The 22,656-nt window shown below is 43.2% G+C and overlaps 1 protein-coding gene across 2 annotated transcripts in view; it reads right to left on the minus strand.

Moving 5' to 3' along the window:
• Positions 1–22,359, minus strand: part of ACER1 (alkaline ceramidase 1) — a 42,550-nt gene extending 20,191 nt beyond the window's left edge. Inside the window, exons 1-2 of one of the 2 annotated variants that reach the window (XM_073686280.1) lie at positions 22,229–22,359; positions 16,691–16,787 (exon numbers count right to left, since the gene is read on the minus strand). In XM_073686280.1, the coding sequence (XP_073542381.1) occupies positions 16,691–16,786 (96 nt within the window). In that variant the 5' untranslated portion in view covers position 16,787; positions 22,229–22,359. Of the gene's footprint in view, positions 1–14,908; positions 15,011–16,690; positions 16,788–22,228 lie in introns of those variants that run through there. The other variant, XM_073686281.1, reaches the window with a different exon arrangement.
• Positions 22,360–22,656: the final 297 nt, after the last annotated feature.

The following is a 22,656-nucleotide window of genomic DNA, read 5'->3' on the forward strand; positions in this document are numbered from 1 at the left end:
GCTAACAAGGAGGAGGTGGAGTAATGTTTTGGGCTGGAATCATGGGGAGAGAGATTGTCAGCCCTTTTAGGATCCCTGAAGGGGTAAAGATGAACTCCATAATGTATGTTGAGTTTCTCAAACAGCACTTCCTTCCATGGTTCAAGAAGAAGAACCGTGCATTCCGTAGCAAGATAATTTTCATGCATGATAATGCCCCGTCTCATGCTGCACATAACACATCTGCATCTCTGGCTGCAATGGGCATAAAAGGAGACAAACTTATGGTGTGGCACCCATGCTCCCCTGACCTCAACCCCATTGAGAACCTCTGGAGCATCATCAAAAGGAGTGTCTATGATGGCGGGAGGCAGTTCACATCTAAGCAACAGCTCTGGGAGGGTATTCTGTCCTCATGCAAAACAATTGAAGCAGAAACCATCCAAAACCTGACAAATTCAATGGACGAGAGAGTTCAGAAGCTCCTTTCGAACAAGGGGCCCTATGTGCAAATGTAACATCACCTAGAATAAAGTTTTGAGTTGAAAACTGTTTGATTTCAGTTTGTAATAACCTGCTAATGCTTATAATTTCAAAAATGACCATTTTTTTGTTCTTTATTAAAATGAAAAGGTTGAAAACTCTGCTGTGCATAATAATTAGGAACATGCATTTTGAGTGCAGTTTGAGTTTTTTATTTTTTTTAAATATACTGTTATCATAGGCAGTTTGTACAAAAACCTTTCAATTGTACTCTAATAGTACTGCAATTCATATAGGTAATTTGGGAAAATCTGAGAAATTATTATTTGCATAATAATTTGGAACACAGTGTACTTACCTACAGGCCAGGTATTTAAAACTCTGTTTTCTCTATCACACGGATCACATATAAGTTCGCTCCAAACTCAGTCATTTGTACTGAGCGTGGAAGATACTGTCCTCCATTTAAAATGGGCAAGGCACGTGGCAAGGGACGGGGAACTGGACGTGATGGTAATGGTGCATGCAGAGGCCGAGGACAAGGCCGTGGGCAAGCCGAAATTGTGCCACAACAAACACCCACATCTTCTCGCCTGACCTTCCTGTCCCAATTTCTAGGGAACCGCAGCACACCACTATTGAACCCAGAGCAGTGTCAAAAGGTTGTTTGTTGGATAGCGGATAATGCTTCCAGTTACTTAGCCACCACCACCCTGTCTTCCACACGGTCAAGTCTCAGTAGCCGTGAGTCTGGACCGCATATTCCTCACCCTGATCCTCCTTCCTCCCACAATGCCGAGTACCCAGAGACAACTGATCCCACACTTGGACACTCTGAAGAGCTGTTCACTTTTCCATTTATAGATTCGGGCCTCTCGCCCGGTCCACTTAAAGAGGGGCAAGAGAAGATCGCGTGTAGCGATGCCCAAATATTTGAGCAGCCACGGTCACACGAAGGCGACGGTGGGAAAGTGTCACAAGAGGTGGACGATGATGAGACACAATTGCCAGAAAGTCAGGAGGAGGACCAGGGTGCGGAAGTGGAAGACGAGGTGGTGGATGATATAGTAACTGACCCAACCTGGCAGGAGGACATGCAGAGCGAGGACAGCAGCACACAGGGGGAGGGAGGCAGAGCACCCCAACAGGCAGGAAGAAGCAGTGTGGTGGCCGCAGACAGAAGGCAAGCAACCGTTCCCCGTAACACCAACACAAAGGAAGTTGCCAGTACAACTATTAGGTCTTCCCGAGTCTGGTTGTTTTTTAAAGACTTTGCCGATAACCCCAAAAAGGCCATTTGCACCACCTGCCAGGCCAGCATCAGTAGGGGTGGCAAAACGACCAGCCTGACCACCACTAGCATGATCAGGCACATGGCAGCAAAGCACCCGACTTTGTGGGCCGAACCCCAGGGTCCAGGAACAGTGTCTGCGGGTGGCACCATTGCTTCTTCCGCTGTTGTGCATGCAAGCCAATCCCCTGTCCATGGTGCATGCGAAGACGCCTCCTGCCCTGCACCTGTCATTGCACACTCTCAAGTAGCAGCATCAGGAAGCACGTCCATGTCCTTGTCCCAGCGCAGCGTTTAGTTGTCCATACCCCAGTCCTTGGAATGCAAGCGCAAATATGAAGCCAACACCCCACAGGCCACACTACTAAATTCTCACATTTCACGACTGCTTGCGCTCGAAATGTTGCCTTTTAGGCTTGTGGAGACGGAAGCATTCCGCAACCTGATGGCGGCGGCCGTCCCTCGGTACTCAGTCCCCAGCCGCCACTATTTCTCCCGGTGTGCCGTCCCCGCATTACACAAGCACGTGTCCCAAAACATTAGCCATGCCCTCAACAAAGCAGTTACCGGTAAAGTCCACCTAACCACGGACACGTGGACAAGTGCTTGTGGGAAGGGACGTTATATCTCGCTGACGGCACACTGGGTTAACATAGTGGAAGCCGGGACCCAGTCAGACCTTGGGACGGAACACGTCCTCCCGACGCCAATGATTGCGGGCCCTAGGTCAATCAGGGTTGCCCCCACAGTCTACAGCTCCTGCACCTCATCCTCCTCAGCCTCCATCTCCGAAATGACCACATCAGTCACAAGCTGGAAGCACTGCAGCACTGCCTCGGCCAAGCGGCAACAGGCTGTGCTAAAGCTAATATGCTTAGGTCAAAAACCGCACAATGCTGAAGAGTTGTGGACAGCTTTGAAAGAGCAGGCAGATCTGTGGCTCACACCGCTGAACCTACAGCCAGGCATGGTCGTGTGTGACAATGGCCGGAACCTGGTGGCGGCTCTAAGGCGAGGCGAGCTCACACACGTACCATGCCTGGCCCATGTGCTTAACCTCGTGGTGCAGCGGTTTCTCAAATCCTTCCAGGAGCTGCCGGATCTGCTTGTTAACCCCTTTAAAGCCCATGACGTATTAATACGCGTCTGTGCCCTGGGCTTTAAGAGCCTGACCCGTATTAGTATGTCATTGCGATCGCGTGCGCACACAGGCTGTGCGGGCGCGATCGCCTCCGGGTGTTAACTGATTGTCACAGCTGACACCCGGTGCTATGTGCAGGGAGCGGTCCCGCACCACTCCCGGCACATTAACCCCCGCAATGGTGCGATCGAAGTCGATCGCAGCATTGCAGTGGCTAAGGGGAGGTGGTCGCAATACTCACCTCCTCTTCCAGCCTCCAGCGCTGTCTGCCGTGGCTTCCCGGATGTTGCCATGACGACCCAATGTCGTCATGACAACACCCGGGTCACCAGACAGCAGGAATCTTTTTTGGTCATGCGCAGTGCTTGACCAAACTATCTTCTCACTGTGCAGCGCTGACAGCCTGCTCCATCCCTATGCTATGCAGGAGATCAGAATAAAAAAAGTGAAAGTCCCATAGTGGGACAAAGTATAAAAATAAAAAAACTGTCAGAAAGTAAAAAAAAAAAAAAAATTGTAAAAATATTAGAAAAAAAATTAAAAAAAATAATCCACCAAAAATAAAAATATAATGTACCCATCAATAAATATTATTATGAAAAAAACAAACAAACAAACAATAAAAGTACACATATTTGTTATCGCCGCGTCCGGAACGACCTGACCTATAAAATTGTCCCACTAGTTAACCCCTTCAGTGAACATGGTAAAAAAAAAAAAACGAAGCAAAAAACAATGCTTTATCATCATACCGCGAAACAAAAAATGGAATAACACACGATCAAAAAGACGAATATAAATAAAAATGGTACCGCTGAAAACGTTATCTTGTCCCGCAAAAAACAAGCCACCATACTGCTCCATCATCCGAAAAATCAAAAAGTTATTGCTCTCAGAATAAAGCGATGCAAAAAAATATTTTTTTCTATAAAATAGCTTTTATTGTGTAAAAGCGCCAAAACATAGAAAAATTATATAAATGTGGTACCGCTATAAACGTACTAACCTGAAGAATAAAGCTGCCTTATCAATTTTACCACAATTTTACCACACGCGGAGCAGAATAAAAAAAATGTAAAAAAACACAATTCCTGAATTGTTGGTTTTTGTTTATTCTGCCTCTCAAAAATCGGAATAGAAAGCGATCAAAAAATGTCACGTGCCTGAAAATGGCACCAATAAAAAACGTCAACTCAACCCGCAAAAAACAAGCCATCACATGACTGTCGGCCAAAATATGGAAAAATTATAGCTCTCAAAATATGGCGATGCAAAAACTATATTTTACAAAAAAATGCGTCTTTTAGTGTGTGACAGCTGTCAATCATAAAAACCCGATATGATTCTGGTATCTCTGTAGTCGCACCGACCCGAAGAATAAAGTCGTCTAATCACTTATACCGCACTAGGAACGGCATAAAAAATAAAAGCTAGGGCTGGGGTTGGGGTTAGGGGTTAGGGTTACTTTTTTTTTTTTTCAAAAGTAAAAAAAAAAAAAAAAAAAGATGACAATATGGCAACTAGTGTTGAGCGCAAGTGCTCGCTACTTGAGTTTGCATCGGATGCTTGGGTATGAATTGAGTATCGTGGGTGCTCGAGTGACATGCTCGAGTCTCCACCCCATATGCTTCGCAGCCAAAAAAACCTCGCAGGGATTGCCTGCCATGCACGAACGATCCCCGCATGTTTTTTTTTGGGTGTCTAATAACCGTGAAACATGCGGGCGGGGACTCGAGCATGTCACTCGAGCACCCTTGATACATGGTGCATACCTGAGTACCCGATGCAAACTCAAGTAGCGAGCACTTGTGCTCAAGACTAATGACAACTTATTCAATATGATGACCTAATGTCATCAAATACTGTGTCGTACCTCTGGGTTCAAAATGTTCACTATACCCCTTGATAAAATCCTTGAGGGGTGTAGTTTCCAAAATGGAGTCAATTGTGGGGGGTTTCCACTATTTAGGCACATCAGGGGCTCTCCAAATGCGACATGGCGTCCGCTCTCGATTCCAGCCAATTTTGCGTTCAAAAAGTCACACAGTGCTCCTTCCCTTCTGAACTCTGCCGTGCGCCCAAACACTGTATTTTCCCCACATATGGGGTATTGGCTTACTCAAGAGAAATTGCACAAAAGTTTTTGGGGTCTATTTTCTCCTCTTACCCTTGTGAAAATAAAAAAATTGGGGCTAAAACATAATTTTTGTGAAAAAGTTTGATTTTTTTATTTTCACAGCTCCATGTTATAAACTTCTGTAAAGGACTTGGGGGTTCAAGGTGCTCACCACACATCTAGATAAGTTCCCTGAGGGGTCTAGTTTCCAAAATGGTGTCACTTGTGGGAGGTTTCCACTGTTTAGGCACATCAGGGGCTCCCCAAATGCAACATGGCGTACGCTAATTATTCAAGCAAATTTTACATTCAAAAAGTCAAATGGCGATCCTTCCCTTCCGAACCCTGCCGTGCGCCCAAACAGTGGTATTCCCCCACATATAGGGTATCTGCGTGCCCAGGGGAAATTGCACAACAAATTTTGGGGTCCACTTTTTCCTGTTATCCATGCGAAAATAAAAAAAATGGGTCTAAAGTAACATTTTTGTGAAAAAAGTTAAATGTTAATTTTTTTCTTCCACATTCCAAAAATTCCTGTGAAGCACCTGAAGGTTCAATAAAGTTCTTGAATGTGGTTTTGATCACCTTGAGGGGTGCAGTTTTTAGAATGGTGACCCCTCAAAGTGACTTTAAATATGATGTGGTCCCTAAAAAAATGGTTTTGTAAATTTTGTTGGAAAAATGAGAAAACGCTGGTCAACTTTTTGTGCTGATGTAAAGTAGACATGCGGGAAATGTTATTTATTAATTATTTTGTGTGACATATCTCTCTAATTTAAGGGCATAAAAATTAAAATTTTGAAAATTGCAAAATTTTCAAAATTTTCGCCAAATTTCCGTTTTTTTCAGAAATAAACGCAAGTGATATTGAAGAAATTTTACCACAATCATGAAGTACAATATGTCACGAAAAAACAAAATCAGAATCAGGGGGATCCGTTGAAGCATTCCAGAGTAATTACCTCATAAAGTGACAGTGGTCAGAATTGTAAAAATTGGCCTGGTCATTAACGTGCAAACCACCTTGGGTTGTAAAGGGGTTAAAGTACGCCGCCTGTGTGCCCATTTTTGAAAGTCAGCTACAGCTTCCGCCGCCCTTGCAGTGTTTCAGCAGCGTTTGCAGCTTCCGGCTCACAGACTGGTGTGTGATGTCCCCACGCGTTGGAACTCTACACTGCAGATGTTGGGAAGGATTTGTGAGCAGAAGAGGGCAGTTGTTGAGTACCAGCATCAACAAGGCCGTCGGTATTCAGTTCAGACTCCACACACAAGACCTCAGGAGTGGACATGGATGTCAGACATATGTACTATCCTCCAAAACTTTTAGGACTCCACCAAGATGGTGAGCGGCGATGACGCCATAATTAGCATCACCATCCCGCATCTCTGTCTTCTGAAACGCTTTCTGCTCACAATCAAAGAGGATGCATTGCAGGCGGAGCACGATGAGATGGAGCAGGGAACCATACAGGGTGATTACACACAGCCAAGCCTCATCTCATCCCAACGTGGATTGGGTGACAATGAGGAAGAGGAGGAGGAGGAGGAGGAAGGACAGGAGCTAGTTTCATGCACTATAGACGGTACTACCTGCACAGCTGTCATACCGACTGTTCAGCGTGGATGGCCAGAGGACAGAGAGGAGGAGGAGGAGAGCATGGTCAGTCATCCTCTTGGTGAGGACACGGAAGTCTTGCCTGCATGGCTGAGTTTATGTTACGCTGCCTTTCCCATGACCCGCGCGTTCTCAAAATTTTGGGTGACAGTCATTACTGGTTGGTGACACTTCTAGACCCACGCTACAAGGAGAACTTTATATCTCTTATTCCTGAGGCGGACAGGTCTACAAAAATGGGGCAGTACCAGAAGGCCCTTGTTGCGGAACTATTAAAAAAATTCCCATCTGAAAAGCTGGCGGCAGAGGGCACACTTCGTTGGACAACCAAGGATTACAGGCGAGAGAGACACAACTTCAATCCAGCAGAGGCAGGGGAACACTGTCAAAGTTCTGGGAGAGTTTTCTCAGCCCCTCCCATCGCACAGGCCCTGAGGCGCGGGGTACTCTTACAAGGAGTGCAAAGTTTGGGAAGATGCTGAGGGAGTACCTTGCCGACCGTACCAACGTCCTACGTGATTCCTCTGTGCCTTATAATTATTGGATATCCAAGCTGGATACGTGGAATGAACTGGCTCTCTATGCCTTGGAGGTCCTGGCCTGCCCAGAGCGGGTTTTTAGTGCTGCTGGTGGAATTATAACTGATAAGTGCATCTACCTGTCAACTGAAAATGCTGACAGGCTGACTCTTATAAAAATGAACAAGGGCTGGATTGGGCCAGACTTCTCAACACCACCAAATGATAGCAGCGTAACATAAACTCAAATCCAGTGTCTCTTCTTGGGAGGTGTATTCCCATGCACCTTTTCACACCCACACATGGTTATACGCTTCCTGATTTTGTCTATTTGCTCTTGTCCTCCTCCTTCTCCTCATCCTCCACCACCATATCACCAGGGTGACCGTGGTCCGTGATGCAACACCCACATAATTTTTTTAAAGGGTGTTTATGATGCCGTGAAAATTTTTTTTTATACAGTATGTTCATGTATACCCCCCAGGGGTAAATGTTTGTCAGCCCATACACTTAGTGCATGGGCATTACAAGTGTAGGAGGCCCGCTCCTTTCTAATGGGAACATTTTTTTATGAGGCCCTCCTCCACGTCTCTTCCAAGGGGCATTGAAGTGCCTCCAAATTTTTGGCAGCCCTTGCATTCACTGCATAGGCCAACACTATGGGAGACTCTCTCCTTTCTAATGGGAATTTGTCGTTACTGTGGCCCTGCTCTGTGTGTCTTTAAATTCTTAGTGGGGTTTTTCCTAAAATTGGTCAGCTGTTGGACTCACTGCATACCCTATAACTGTATAGCAGACCCTCTCCTTTTTAATGGGAACATGTACCTTGTTACTGTGGCCCTGCTCTATGTGTCTTTAAATTCTTAGTGGGGTTTTTCCTAAAATTGGTCAGCCATTGGACTCACTGCATACCCTATAACTGTATAACAGACCCTCTCCTTTCTAATGGGAACATGTCGTACTTGTTACTGTGGCCCTGCTCTGTGTGTCTTTAAATTCTTAGTGGGGTTTTTCCTAAAATTGGTCAGCCGTTGGACTCACTGCATACCCTATAACTGTATAGCAGACCCTCTCCTTCATAATGGGAACATGTCGTACTTGTTACTGTGGCCCTGCTCTGTGTCTCTTTAAATTCTTAGTGGGGTTTTTCCTAAAATTGGTTAGCCGTTGGACTCACTGCATACCCTATAACTGTATAGCAGATGCTCTCCTTTCTAATGTGAACATGTCGTACCTTGTTACTGTGGCCCTGCTCTGTGTGTCTTTAAATTCTTAGTGGGGTTTTTCCTAAAATTGGTCAGCCGTTGGACTCGCTGCATACCCTATAACTGTATAGCAGACCCTCTCCTTTCTAATGGGAACATGTGGTACTTGTTACTGTGGCCCTGCTCCGTGTGTCTTTAAATTCTTAGTGGGGTTTTTCCTAAAATTGGTCAGCCGTTGGACTCACTGCATACCCTATAACTGTATAGCAGACGCTCTCCTTTCTAATGTGAACAGGTCGTACCTTGTTACTGTGGCCCTGCTCCATGTGTCTTTAAATTCTTAGTGGGGTTTTTCCTAAAATTGGTCAGCCGTTGGACTCACTGCATACCCTATAACTGTATAGCAGACGCTCTCCTTTCTAATGTGAACATGTCGTACCTTGTTACTGTGGCCCTGCTCCGTGTGTCTTTAAATTCTTAGTGGGGTTTTTCCTAAAATTGGTCAGCCATTGGACTCACTGCATACCCTATAACTGTATAGCAGACCCTCTCCTTTCTAATGGGAACATGTCGTACTTGTTACTGTGGCCCTGCTCTGTGTGTCTTTAAATTCTTAGTGGGGTTTTTTCTAAAATTGGTCAGCTGTTGGACTCACTGCATACCCTATAACTGTATAGCAGACCCTCTCCTTTCTAATGGGAACATGTCGTACTTGTTACTGTGGCCCTGCTCCGTGTGTCTTTAAATTCTTAGTGGGGTTTTTCCTAAAATTGGTCAGCCGTTGGACTCACTGCATACCCTATAACTGTATAGCAGACGCTCTCCTTTCTAATGTGAACATGTCGTACCTTGTTACTGTGGCCCTGCTCTATGTGTCTTTAAATTCTTAGTGGGGTTTTTCCTAAAATTGGTCAGCCATTGGACTCACTGCATACCCTATAACTGTATAGCAGACCCTCTCCTTTCTAATGGGAACATGTCGTACTTGTTACTGTGGCCCTGCTCTGTGTGTCTTTAAATTCTTAGTGGGGTTTTTCCTAAAATTGGTCAGCCGTTGGACTCACTGCATACCCTCTAACTGTATAGCAGACCCTCTCCTTTCTAATGCGAACATGTCATACTTGTTACTGTGGCCCTGCTCTGTGTGTCTTTAAATTCTTAGTGGGGTTTTTCTTAAAATTGGTCAGCCATTGGACTCACTGCATACCCTATAACTGTATAGCAGACCCTCTCCTTTCTAATGGGAACATGTCGTACTTGTTACTGTGGCCCTGCTCTGTGTGTCTTTAAATTCTTAGTGGGGTTTTTCCTAAAATTGGTCAGCCGTTGGACTCACTGCATACCCTCTAACTGTATAGCAGACCCTCTCCTTTCTAATGGGAACATGTCGTACCTTGTTACTGTGGCCCTGCTCTATGTGTCTTTAAATTCTTAGTGGGGTTTTTCCCAAATTTTGGCAGCCCTTGCAGTCACGGCATGGGCATTACCACTATAGGAGACCCGCTCCTTTATAATGGTAACATTTTTTTTACTGAGACCCTCCTCTATGTTTCTTCAAAGGGGTACTGGGTTGCGTCCAAATTTTTGGCAGCCCTTGCAGTCACTGGATACGCAATAACAGTATAGGAGACCCACTTGTTAATAATGGGAACAACAAAGCATAGCCGGTTGATGGCTCTCTAACAATAGATACGGCCGACTGCTGGCCTTTTAAGAATAGTAAGGGCCGTCTGATGTCCCTGTAAAAATAGGCTTTATGACCTTTAGAGTCCCTCCATCATAAATAAAAAGGATGTGTCTGATGATGTGTCACACACCACATTGCCAGATAAGGTTGTAAAATGTTAAAATGACATTTCCCGGTGAATACATTTGTCTTAAAAAATAATGTAAAAACAATAGGATCTTTCTTTAGTATAAAAAACAGCGTCACCAATTTAACCTCAATGTAATCACATTGTTCAGCTCATGCACCTCCTCCTCCATCTCTGAAATGATCACATCAGTCACAAACTGACAGCACTGCCTTGGCCAAGCGGCAACAGGCTGTGCTGAAGATAACATGCTTAATGCTTAATTGACAAACCGCTCAGCGCTGCAGAGTTGTTCAAAGCTGTAACACAGCAGCCTGATCTGTGGCTCTCACCGCTGAACATACAGCCAGGCATGGTCGTGTGTGACAATGGGCGGAACCTGGTGACGGAGAAATGACAGCCGGGGTAGATACGGTATCCCTCTATGCCAGTCCTTTCACCGAGCTAAAGAATATGGCTGTGGTGAAATACAACTCCCACTGAGAAGCTGTTTCAGATTGAAAAACATTGTGCCCACCAGAGTATTTGATTCTGAGGGCTAACCTTTCTCACCCGCTCAAGTGCCCCATAGCAGCTGCAAAGTTAGCGCTATCATGAACTCTCCTGAGGTAGAAGCCAAGGCACACCAGAGGATTCTCTGGTGGGACCGTCCAACCCTGCTGAGAAGCAGTCCTGGCTAAGAAAAGTGTGTGGGAAGGTTCCCGGACACTCTATGGATACTTTTTTACTGAGGAGGAAACACACGCAAACAGCAAACATGGGGAGAACATACAAAGTCCTTGCAGATGTTGTCCTTGCTGGGATTTGAACCCAGGATCCCAGCGCTGTAAGGCTTCAGTGCTAATCACTGATCCAATGTACTGCCGTTCACCCTCTAATATCTAACAGGCTGGAGAAACTTGCACCTACTGCCACTCTATCTTCAGCTCCTTTGTGAGAAAATGTATTTGGGCAACCACTCAGTCTACCAAATAAAATTCCTGAGAAGGAAATTGGGGATGGCTTCGCTACTGGTACTGGGGGCAGTGCTAATACCATGGCGTCGTACCATAGTTTGCTGGAAATATTCCAGGCTGGTAGGAGGCAAGCAAATTCCCACAGAAAAGTACCAGTAGTAATGTTCAGGCCACATTTCAAGTGCAAGTAGCTTTAGGGGACTTCTTGGGAGAAATGACACGCAGGGTAGATACGGTTTCCCTCTATGCCAGTCCTTTCACCGAGCTAAATACAACTCTCAGCCAAAAAAGTTGTGGACTGGCTCCGTACCGTCCCTGGCCACATTCACCTGTCCACGCGTTTGTGGTTAGGTGGTCCTTCCCAGTAAGTGCACTGGGGAGGGCACGGGTAATGTTGTGGGACCCATGCTTGTGGAAGGCGGAGGCGATACCGGGAAATATAGTGGCGGCTGGGGACCGAGTATGGACACCCGGCCGCCTCCGGCATGAGGTTGTGAAAAGCTTCCGTCTCCATGAGCTTAAAAGGCCATATTTCAAGTGCAAAGAGCTGCCCAGAAATCTGGCAGTTTAGTGTTGCGGCCTGTGGGTGGGTGGGTGGCTGGCTGCATACTTGCACTTGCATTCCAAGTAACAGAAAACTAAGCAGATGGTGGCCTCTATCATCATCATGGCCACACCTCAACACTATGAACTCTCCTGAAGGAGAAGCCAGGGCCCTCCGGAGGAGTCTCCAGTTCTCTGGTGGGCCCGTCCAACCCTGCCGAAAAGCAGCCCTGGCTAAGAAAAGTGTGGGGGAAGGTTCCCGGACACTCTATGGCTGCTTTTTTAATGTGGATCGGCCATGCTTATGCATGTTATTTCTCAAAACGCATTACAGATCAGGCCATTGTCCAACTCTGTATTCAAGAAATTAAATGCGCAAAGAAAGATGTGTGTGTGTGTGTGTGTGTGTCAAAGCACCACCGACAAGTGCGAGTTGATGTTGGATGGGCTGCCATTGCTTCTGCAACAAGCTCAATTACAGGACTTCCTGGGAGAAATGACACGCAGGGTACATACGGTTTCCCTCTATGCCAGTCCTTTCACCGAGCTAAATACAACTCTCAGCCAAAAAAGTTGTGGACTGGCTCCGTACCGTCCCTGGCCACATTCACCTGTCCACGTGTTTGTGGTTAGGCGGTCCTTCCCAGTAAGTGCACTGGGGAGGGCACTGGTAATGTTGTGGGACCCGTGCTTGTGGAAGGCGGAGGCGATACCGGGAAATATAGTGGCGGCTGGGGACCGAGTATGGACACCCGGCCGCCGCCGGCATGAGGTTGTGAAAAGCTTCCGTCTCCATGAGCTTAAAAGGCCATATTTCAAGTGCAAAGAACTGCCCAGAACTCTGGCAGTTTAGTGTTGCGGCCTGTGGGTGGGTGGATGGTTGCATACTTGCACTTGCACTCCAAGTAACAGAAAACTAAGCAGATGGTGGCCTTTATCATCACCATGGCCTCACCTCGGCACTATGAACTCTCCTGAAGGAGATGCCAGGGCCCACCGGAGGAGTGTACGGTTCTCTGGTGAGCACGTCCAACCCTGCCGAAAAGCAGCCTTGGCTAAGAAAAGTGTGGGGGAAGGTTCCCGGACACTCTATGGCTGCTTTTTTTATGTGGATCAGCCATGCTTATGCATGTTATTTCTCAAAATGCATTACAGATCAGGCCATTGTATTCAAGAAAGTAAATGCGCAAAGAAAGACGTATGTGTGTCAAAGCATGTGTACCCCGCCGGCATGAGGTTATGAAAAGCTTCCGCCTCCACGAGCCTAAAAGGCCACATTTCAAGTGCAAGCAGCTGTCAAAAATTTGGCAGTATAGTTTTGCAGCCTGTGGGTGGGTGGCTACCTGCATACTTGCGCTTGCATTCCAAGGAATGGGGTAGGGACAACTGAACGCTGCAGTGGGACAAGGACGTGGATGGTGATTGTTGCAAGTCTGCAACGACAGGTGCATGGCAGGAGGCATCTTCGCATGCGCCAAGGATCACTTATGATGGACACACTTTTAGGTAGTGACCTGGGAGTCAGAGATGCTTCCAGAGGTCTTCTCCATGCTGTTCCCATGTCTTTTCAGCACTGTATGCATGTGTCTGATGATGTGTCACACACCACATGGCCAGATAAGGTTGTAAAATGTTAAAATGACATTTCCTGGTGAATGCATTTGTCTTGGTTGAAAGCAATTCAAAAGTGCAAAAAACACATCAATAACGCTACGTGTGAACATAGCCCAAGTTGTGGAGGAATATTTTTGTTTTTGGTTATTTATTTTGCCTTATATACAAGTCATTACCCTGGAAAGGATGTTCCTTAACATTTTTCCCAGGAAAATCCATTTTGGTTTAGTTTCTGTATGTTTTATTGTGAGTCCGTAAAAGTGGTGTAATACTCTCACAACTTTGTTATCAGCAGTGACCTGGGAGTCAGAAATGCTTCCAGGGGTCTTCCCCATGCTGTTCCCATGTCATTTGAGCACTGTTCCCATCGATTTGGGCAATTTTTAGGCCCTCTGCAGACCGCCGGGGGGAGCCACCTGAAAAATGCTCGTGTTTCCCATAGACTTACATTGGGCTCGTTGCTCGGGTTGAGCACCCGAGTATTCCAATTTGCTCGACCCGAGCAACGAGTACCCGAGCATTTTAGTGCTCGCTCATCACTAGTAAACAGGCTTTTAAACAACTGCCGATTGGTAAACATTTACCAATTATCTGGGTGAACAGGAAGACCACGATCACATGTTCACTATTTCACATCAGTATTTGTAAGCCAAAACCAGGAGTGGGTGATAAATCCAGAAGTGGTGACTTGTTTCTATTATACTTTTCCTCTGACTGTTCCACTCCTGGTTTGTGCTTACAAATACTGATGTAGAAAACTGATCAAATACTGAAGGTGAGAACATGGCTTAATACTGAGTTTATCCAGTAGAATTGTTCACTTTCCTTCCTCACTAAGGCCTCATTCACACGTCAGTATCTTTGCATCAGTGTTTGTATGCCAAAACAAGGAGTTTTTACAGTGTATATGCAGCAGTAAAAGGAAAACTCTTTGATATCATAGAAACAAGAGCCAACTAAAAATTTTCGTGGTCAGATTTGAATTCAGGAGGTTAAAATCATTAAGAAATTGCTCATTCCCTAACTGAACCTGACAACTTTTAAAAATATGTAGAACAGTATTATCATGCTCGGTTAATGCTTAAAAAATAAATAAATAAATAAATTTAAAAAAATTACATAATTGCCATTTTTACTGATGTTGCCTGACATAAAATGAAATAAAAAATAATAAAAAAAAGTGTATGTTTCAAAAAAGTGGTACCAGTAAAAACTAGTTTTGTTTTTTTTTACATTTTTTTAAACAGTAGGGTTTTTAGTAAAAGTAATAAAACATAAAAAAAATGGTATTCTAATTATAGTAGTGACCTGCAGTAAAATAGTGGCATGTTAATTATACTGAATGTTGAGTGCTGTTTAGAAAAAAAAATAAAAATAAAAAAAAATCCAGAATTACTGCTTTTTTTATATTTATTTCACCTCACAAAAGATGTAATCAAAAAGTCAAATATACCTTAAAATAAAATGGGTACAATGAAAATTACATCTTGGAAAAAATTAATAAAATGTTCAAACTTATGATTCTCAGAATATGGCAACACTAAAAAATTATATATTTCAGTGTATTTATTGTCAAAAAAAATAAAGCATAACTAAGGCTATATAAATTTGGTATCACCATAATCGTGCTTACCCAAAGAATAAAGCCCATCACTTTATGTGTGCAGTAAATGAAAATCGTAAAAAATGTAAAATGTCAAAACACAGCAGAATTTGTGTTTTTTTCCATTTCTTCCTATAAAGAGATAATACAAGTTAAGCATTTGGTTGTATGTACCTCAAAATGGTTCTACTGCCAAATCCAACTCATCTCACAAAAAATACAGGCCTTATACAGCTGCATATACAAAAAAAATACAAAACTAATGGCTGTGACAATGAAAAAACAAATAAATGTGTGGACATTAAAGCTAAATTAGGCCTTTTCATTACTGTTTTAGTTTAAAAAGAACTAAACAAAACAAAATAATAATCTTGTAGTTATAATGGCTTTATTGGCTGATAGTCTAAAATTAGAAAGTTCCACATTATTATGCAGGCCACAGGTTTCAAGCAATATGGGAAAGAAAAAGGATCTCTATGCTGCCAAAAAGCACCAAAGAGTGCAATGCTTTTGACAATGTATGAAAACATTAGATATTTCATGAAAACTTAAGCCTGATCATCGTACTGTGAAGAGATTTGTGGTTGATACAGAGCCAGATGGGTTTGTGCAGATAAAGGCAAAATCAGGAAGGTTTCTTCCAGACAAATTTATCGGATTAAGAGAGTAGCTGCTAAAATACCATTACAAAGCAGCAAACAGGTATTTGAGCCTCAAGGATCCTCCAGAGGCTTAGAGTTATAAATTAACCTACTATTCGGCCACCCGTAAACAGTGTTCAGAAGCAGAAATGGTTGCAACGGGCTCAGAGACACATGAAGACTAATTTTAAAGCAGTCTTGTTTACTGATGAGTGCCGTAGAACCCTGGAGGTCTACATGGATGGAGTAGTGGATGGTTGGTGGAAAGCCACCATCTCCCAACAAAGCTGCGAAGTCAGCAAGGAGATGGCAGAGTCGTGTTTTGGGACAGAATCATGTGGAGAGAGCTGGTAGGCCTCTTTAGGGTTCCTGAAGGTGTGAAAATTACCTCGGCAAAGTATATAGTTTCTGACTGAACACTTTCTTCCATCGTATAAGAAGAAGAACCTGAGCCATCCGTAGCAAAGCTGAGAAACTCATGATGTGGTCACCATCCTCCTGACCACAACCCTATTGTGAACCTTTGGAGTATCCTCAAGCAAAAGATCTATGAGGGTGGGAGGCAGTTCACATTAAAACAGCAGCTCTGGGAGTTCATTCTGACATCCTGCAAAGAAATTCAAGTAGAAACTATCCAAAACCGCACAAGTTCAATGGATGCAAGAATTGTGAAGGTGATATCAAAGAAGGGGTCCTATGTTAACATGTAACTTGGGCCTCTTGAGATGTTTTTGATCGAAAAAGCTTTTGATTTCAGTAAGTGTGACCTCTTAATGCTGCAAATTCAACAAATGACTATTTCCAGTTCTTTACAGCCTATAAAATGTTTGGAAACTCTATTGTGCATAATAATTTGGAAAAGTGCATTTTGAGTCTTCTAGTTTTGAAACAAATACTGTCATCATTGGGAGGTTTGTCCAATAAAATGTGATTTATACTCTAACGGTTGATGATTTGAACAGTGTACTGACTCATTTGCATTTACCATTCAGGAAAATCATAGAAAAATAGTATTTTCATAATAATTTGGAATGTGGTGCATTACAGCTGAGCTAAAAAGAAGCTAAACAACAAGGTATAAGCATTGCATACAGGGAAGACTTAGATGCAATTTTTAAGATTACAGGCATGGAGAGGAAAGCGGAAATCTATGCAGCTTGAAGGAACTTACCGTGTTGTAGTACTCTGCTACATATTCTGAATGCAAGTAATTAGCTTCACACCAGTCAATCTCTGAGCTATGCCGTGCAAATATACTTGGGGGCATTCTAAATCGGAGAGACAATATAAACACAGTATTGTACCTTTAAAATGACTACTATCTTTTATTGTAAACTTTTAACATCCACACTTTTGCACAATCATGCATTCATAAAATTTGTTTCAATAGAAGAATTTGTGATTAAAAGTGTTGCAGAGTCCTACATTCCATTACCATCTGTCTAAAAGTCATTGGCAGCTGCTGACAGCTACTATTCTATGTAGTATTCATGATGGCAGAGTTGTTTCAGAGAATCAGAAAAACCTTCATATGTAAAAAGTGATAGCACGTTGATACATTGTGTAATTCATCCTGAGACAAAGGATACCAGGGTATATCTAGAATGGCTATGAATGTCTTGAGAGAAAGAAAAGCTCAGTATCTTTTAAAGCAGCACAGAAAACGTTTTTTGTCTATGTTTTGTATCCATTTTTACTGTAACTTATTTCTGGGGCGGGAATTTATCTGCTGTGAATGTAATAAAGCTTTTGGTAGTCTTTTGCAACACATGTTCTAAATGAAAAGAAGTTAAAGAGATATTCTCATAAAAAAAAAAAATCATCACTGATTCATTAATTCAGTTATTTGCTTGTGTATGGTCAATGCTTTGACTTTATTATTAAAGGGAACCTGTCATTTCCCGCATGCCCTCCAGCCCAGCAGCATTCGTATATGTATTACTAAATTCTGTGTTTTTTTTATTTATATTTGGACAATAAATGGGTAAAAGAGGGTTGGGGAGTATTTATTTCAAATAAAGGACTTTATTCTCTGTAGATTCTGATAGACACCCCTGGGCTTGATGTCAGCTGACAATACAAAGCTGACATCAACCCTACAAATAGTACCCCGCTTGCCACCAAACCAGGGCAAGTGGGAAGAGCAAAGCATCTTATGGATGCGCCATTGCTGGGGCGGCTAAGGGCTGATGTTCTTAGCCTGGGAGGGAGCCAATATCCATGACCCCTTCCCAGGCTATTAATATCAGCCCACAACTGTCTGTTTAGCTTTTGCTGGTAAGTAATATTAGGGGGACCCCATGTCATTTTTTTTTGGGGGGGGTCAGTCTTTTATTAACCAGTAAAGGCTAAGCAAACAGCTGTGAGCTATTAATAGCCTGGGAACCTTTATGGCTATTGGCCCATTTAACAGAATAATAACATCAGCCCCCAGTTGTCGGCTTTCCCTCAGCTGGTTTCCCTCAGCTGGTTCGGAAAATGAAAGGGGACCGAAGACCATTTTTTTTGTAATTATTTAATATGTGCTAGTCAAAGACGGCGCCTGCTGACTACAATTATCAGTGTTGCCTGGTGTAGCTGATCGCAGAGAGACTAGGCTACAATGATGACAGTAGTATTCAGCACTTAATGTGCGGCTTTTCCCAGGCGCCAGTATTTGTCACAATAATGACACATGGATGTGATCCATTTTACATCAGTGTGCAGGACGTTTTGTGGCCTGTGCTGCTGGTAAAAATGGACATGTCAGTGTGTTTTGCCCACAAACACATAGTCCATGGAAACACACTCACATGTGCACAGACCCATTGTTGGCCACATTCCTCAATTACTAAGAAATAAGCATTTGAACTGGTATGCAAATGAGACTGAATAGGTATTGTAGATCTGAAGCCTCTGTCACTCCAGCTCTATTCCCCGCCAGTGCCATCTCTTCCTGCTTGACGACTCTTTTTCCTGAAGTCACACAGAATAGTAGCTGTCAGTCAAGCAGGAGGAGGCAGCGCTGGGCGGGGAATAGAGCTGCAGTGACAGAGGCTTTAGATCTATAAATAGTTCTTCAGCGTCATTTATATATCAATTCAAATGCTGATTTCTCAGTAATGGTGAAGCAAACTGGCCATGATAAGGTTTTATTGGACTTGTCTTTGAAAGAACTATATATGCATGTAAGTTTGGGGTGTGAAATCCTGCTGACAGATTCCCATTAAGAAGTAGAGCATTGATCACTGTCACTGGCATTCGCTCATTGCACCACTCTGCCTAAACACTATATTGATTATGTAGAATGACTCAGACAAGAACATGTTCTTTATTATGTCTTTGTATCACATAAATGAGGGGTCATAAGCCAGATAAGGGAGGACAAAGTACAGCTCACATTCGAGATAGCATCTGTGTTTTATAGAATAGTGATGTACTTAGAGCATATAGCCACCAACGTTTTGTAAATTTTGAAATAATATTACTGACAACAAGCATTAACTTGGCAGTAGTTAGAAGGAAAGTTATGTATAAGATTTAGTTATACAATGGTTAATGGCATGTATTTTTACTATTAACAATTACTAGGTGGAGCACACTGCAAGCATCATTATAATATTCCCATTTAGCTCAATGGAAGCTGTCTACATCTGTATACCCTGAGCTCCCCTTGTGATGGCTACTAGTAAATAAAATCCCACATCGACTGCAGCCAATCACAAATGTAACAAAATGGAAAAAATGTCAACTCTGCAATGTAAGTTTCTTTTCAGGTAGTCTAAAGTGCTTTTTCCTATCCACCAGTTGGCCTAAATAAATGGCAAAATCCATTTTCTTGTTAATTAGGCTAGATCTCCATAGTGAATGGTTGGCAGCTACAACTTGCGGCTGTCAGCAACATGGATATGAATTACTGATCAAGTAAATAAACAAGACTTTCTAGATACAGTATGGCCGTCTGCTACTTCTCTACAACAGAGTTAACTTAATACAGAATGCAAAGTATAAGATGAAGCGTGTCTACTCTATGATGGACCACTTTGGTACTGTGAAGGCACTAGGTGGGTACAATAAGACTTGGTACTATATTGTTATATCTTGCCAATGTGTGGCAATCTGCACAATGCTGTTGTCTTTCACTCTCTAAAAAACATTGGCAGCATCCTTTTTGATTGTTAATAATCAGTGATCTCCAACCTTTCTTACTTCATGTTTCCCCCACAGTAGTGACACCCAGAGCCCCTTTTATCGGTATAATGACAGCGAAAGCTTCACTACAGAATTCACACCAAGGCAGTATACTTTCATCCAAGGGTTCCCACATTACCCTTATTCAGTATTCTTGCATCAACCCCCACACTATCGCATCCAGCCTCAATCATCTTCTCTATCTGGCAGTATCATCCTATGTCCAGCTTAGCACTTGCTTAAAGAAACATCAACGTTTTTATCCTCTTATTGTATTGCAGTCATCATATTATACGGCACTGTGTACTTACAATTGCTCATTTTGCCTTTCTACCCAGTTAATTCATCTCTCTCCCATTAGGTGTATAACATCACGTGATTAAAAACTGACTAGCTGACTCCTTCTAAGCTCTATGTAGAAACAGGAAGTCTCTTTTCCCTGCATGAGTCAAGAGTCACTGTAAAAGTCCCTGGCGGGTGGGGTGGAGCAGCTGGGTCAGGAGTTGAAGAGGGGAATGATAAATGCAGGGAAAAGAGAATTTCTGTTTCTACACAGAGCAGAGAAAAGAGAAGAATTAGCTGGGTAGAAAGGCAAAATGAGCAATTGTAAGTGCACAGTGTTATATAATATAATGATTGCAATATATTAAGAGGATAAAAACTTTGATGGGAGTGCCTATTTAATATGCCAGTATATGCACATCCAGATTTGCTGTTCATCTGGAGACCAGCTCTGAATAGCTGTTGCTATGATGCTATTTCACCAAGCTTGCAGGAAGCTGCAAGCCACACATCATGGTCCTGCAAGCCACATGTGGCTTCTGAGCCATAGGCTGGGGATCCCTGCTGTACAGTGTGCAATGAAATATTTAGCTTATGAATGAGCTGATGCAGGCAAGAATACTCTAAATCCATCTGATAACATTTGATTGCACACAGTCTAAAATGTACCAGTGTTCACTGTTGGAACATTTGATTATACTCACCTTTTTATTGTTGCATTTTGCAGGCTACCTTATGTACTGGATTCTGGCCAACGGCTATAGCAGCAAAACACGTGACCGCTATGGAGCCGCCTGATGTCACAACTTCAGCTGTGTCCACATATTCAGGATGTGGATAATATTGAACAGAATGGGTAGGTGGCTGTGGAGGTATCATACTGAGTGGGGGTTGGGGTGGCCGTCATACTAAGTGGGAGGCTGTAACAACCCTAATACTGAGTGGGGGCTATCATACTAAATGGGGACTGTGGGGGCCCTTATACTGAGTGGGGGGCTGTGGAGAAATCATACTGAGTGGACATATGTGGTAGCCATTATGCTGAGTAGGGGGCTGTAAGGACCCTCATACTGAGTGGGGGCAATCATATTGAATGGGGGACTGTGGGGGCCATCATATTGAGTGGGAGACTATGGGGCCATCATACTGATTGGTGGACTGAGGGGGGCCATCATAATGAGTGAGGGACTAGGAGGCTAACATAATGAGTGAGGGGCTGTGGGGGGCAACATACTGAATGAGGGACTATGGGGGTTATCACATTAAAGGAGTGGCTGAGAGGTCAATATACTGAGTGAGGGTTCTGAGGGAGTCATAATACTGAATGAGGGGCTGTGGGGGCCATCATACTGATTGGGGGAGTATGGAGGTTATCACACTGAGTGAGTGGCTGTGAGGGCAACATACTGAGTGAATGACTGTGGAGGCCATCATACTGAGAAAGGAGCTGAGGGGGCCATCATGCTGGGTGAAGAGCTGTGGGAGTCATCATACTGAGTTGGATGGTTGTGGCACCATCATACTGAGTGGAGGTCATCATACGCTGTTGGGTACCCAATGATGTAATGTTGTCAAGTTGTTTGATTTCAATAGAAAGTGGTGGAAACCACACATATTGGCCGTAAAGAAGTTTTATGTGTGTTTATTTTAAGGGAGGGAGGTAATTTTGGGCTGTTAGTTATATAGAGGTAGCATATGAGCACTAAATACATATATACTGTGCAGTGCAAATGACAACTAAATCCTAAATATCAATAACTACTAAGATAACAATATAAACCCCTGGATTTCCAATATGTAGATATGTATACTACATCGCCAAATGGTTTGTATTTTCCTCTTTTATTTTTAGAGAGAAAATGTAGTATTAACTATAAAGGGTTACATAAAAAATAATGAATACAAAAAAATAAAAATATAAAACTTGAATTTTTTTTCTGATGTTAAATTGTAGATCAATAGGTAGATAGATAGATGGTAATGTGTAATATTAGATCAGATTACCAGCAGTGTCTTAATACTATTAATACATTTTTCAGTTATTCATTGGACGGTGTAGTGTTATATAATAAATGTGACAAACTGGGTGCACAGGAATAAGATTGTGGTTAGTAGCCATGTACACAGACACGATTGCCAGCAGATCCCAATGACAGTGTATGACAATTCATTCATCCATGCACATATACACAAATTACGCTTAAAATTGTCCGATCTTCAGCTGCTCTGCGAAAACAGCTCTGTAACCCATATTTACCTTGAAATCTGGGAGCAATTGGAAGCTTTGAGCGAGACGGTAAGAGTTGGCAGGAGCACAAGTTGCCTTTCTGTATGGGAAGCGTGCAGTGACACAGGGAACAGGTTGTATGGGAGGTTTGATGGGTGTGACGGAGATAGTAAAGGGTTGGTATGTGTGTTGTCCCTTGTTGTGTGTCACAGGTCATACCGGCTTATACGTTTCCCAGAGCACACAAAACAATTGCTAGAGATGGCTTTGTGTGTCCCACTGATAAAGCAGGCTGCCCATGCTGCTCTGGGTCTTGTGTTTCACCCCAGTGCGGTGTCATTTGCTGGAAAACACAGTCATGCTATCAGAATTGTGCAGAATTACCACCCACTATAATAGACTCATGAGAGTGAACTCTTTTTTTATCCTGCTGAGGAGACATATAATGTGCCTATAAT

Source organism: Phyllobates terribilis, unplaced genomic scaffold (assembly GCF_046119375.1).
Source record: "Phyllobates terribilis strain yellow unplaced genomic scaffold, ASM4611937v1 Scaffold_1__5_contigs__length_1240528914, whole genome shotgun sequence".
NCBI classification, from domain to species: domain Eukaryota; kingdom Metazoa; phylum Chordata; class Amphibia; order Anura; family Dendrobatidae; genus Phyllobates; species Phyllobates terribilis.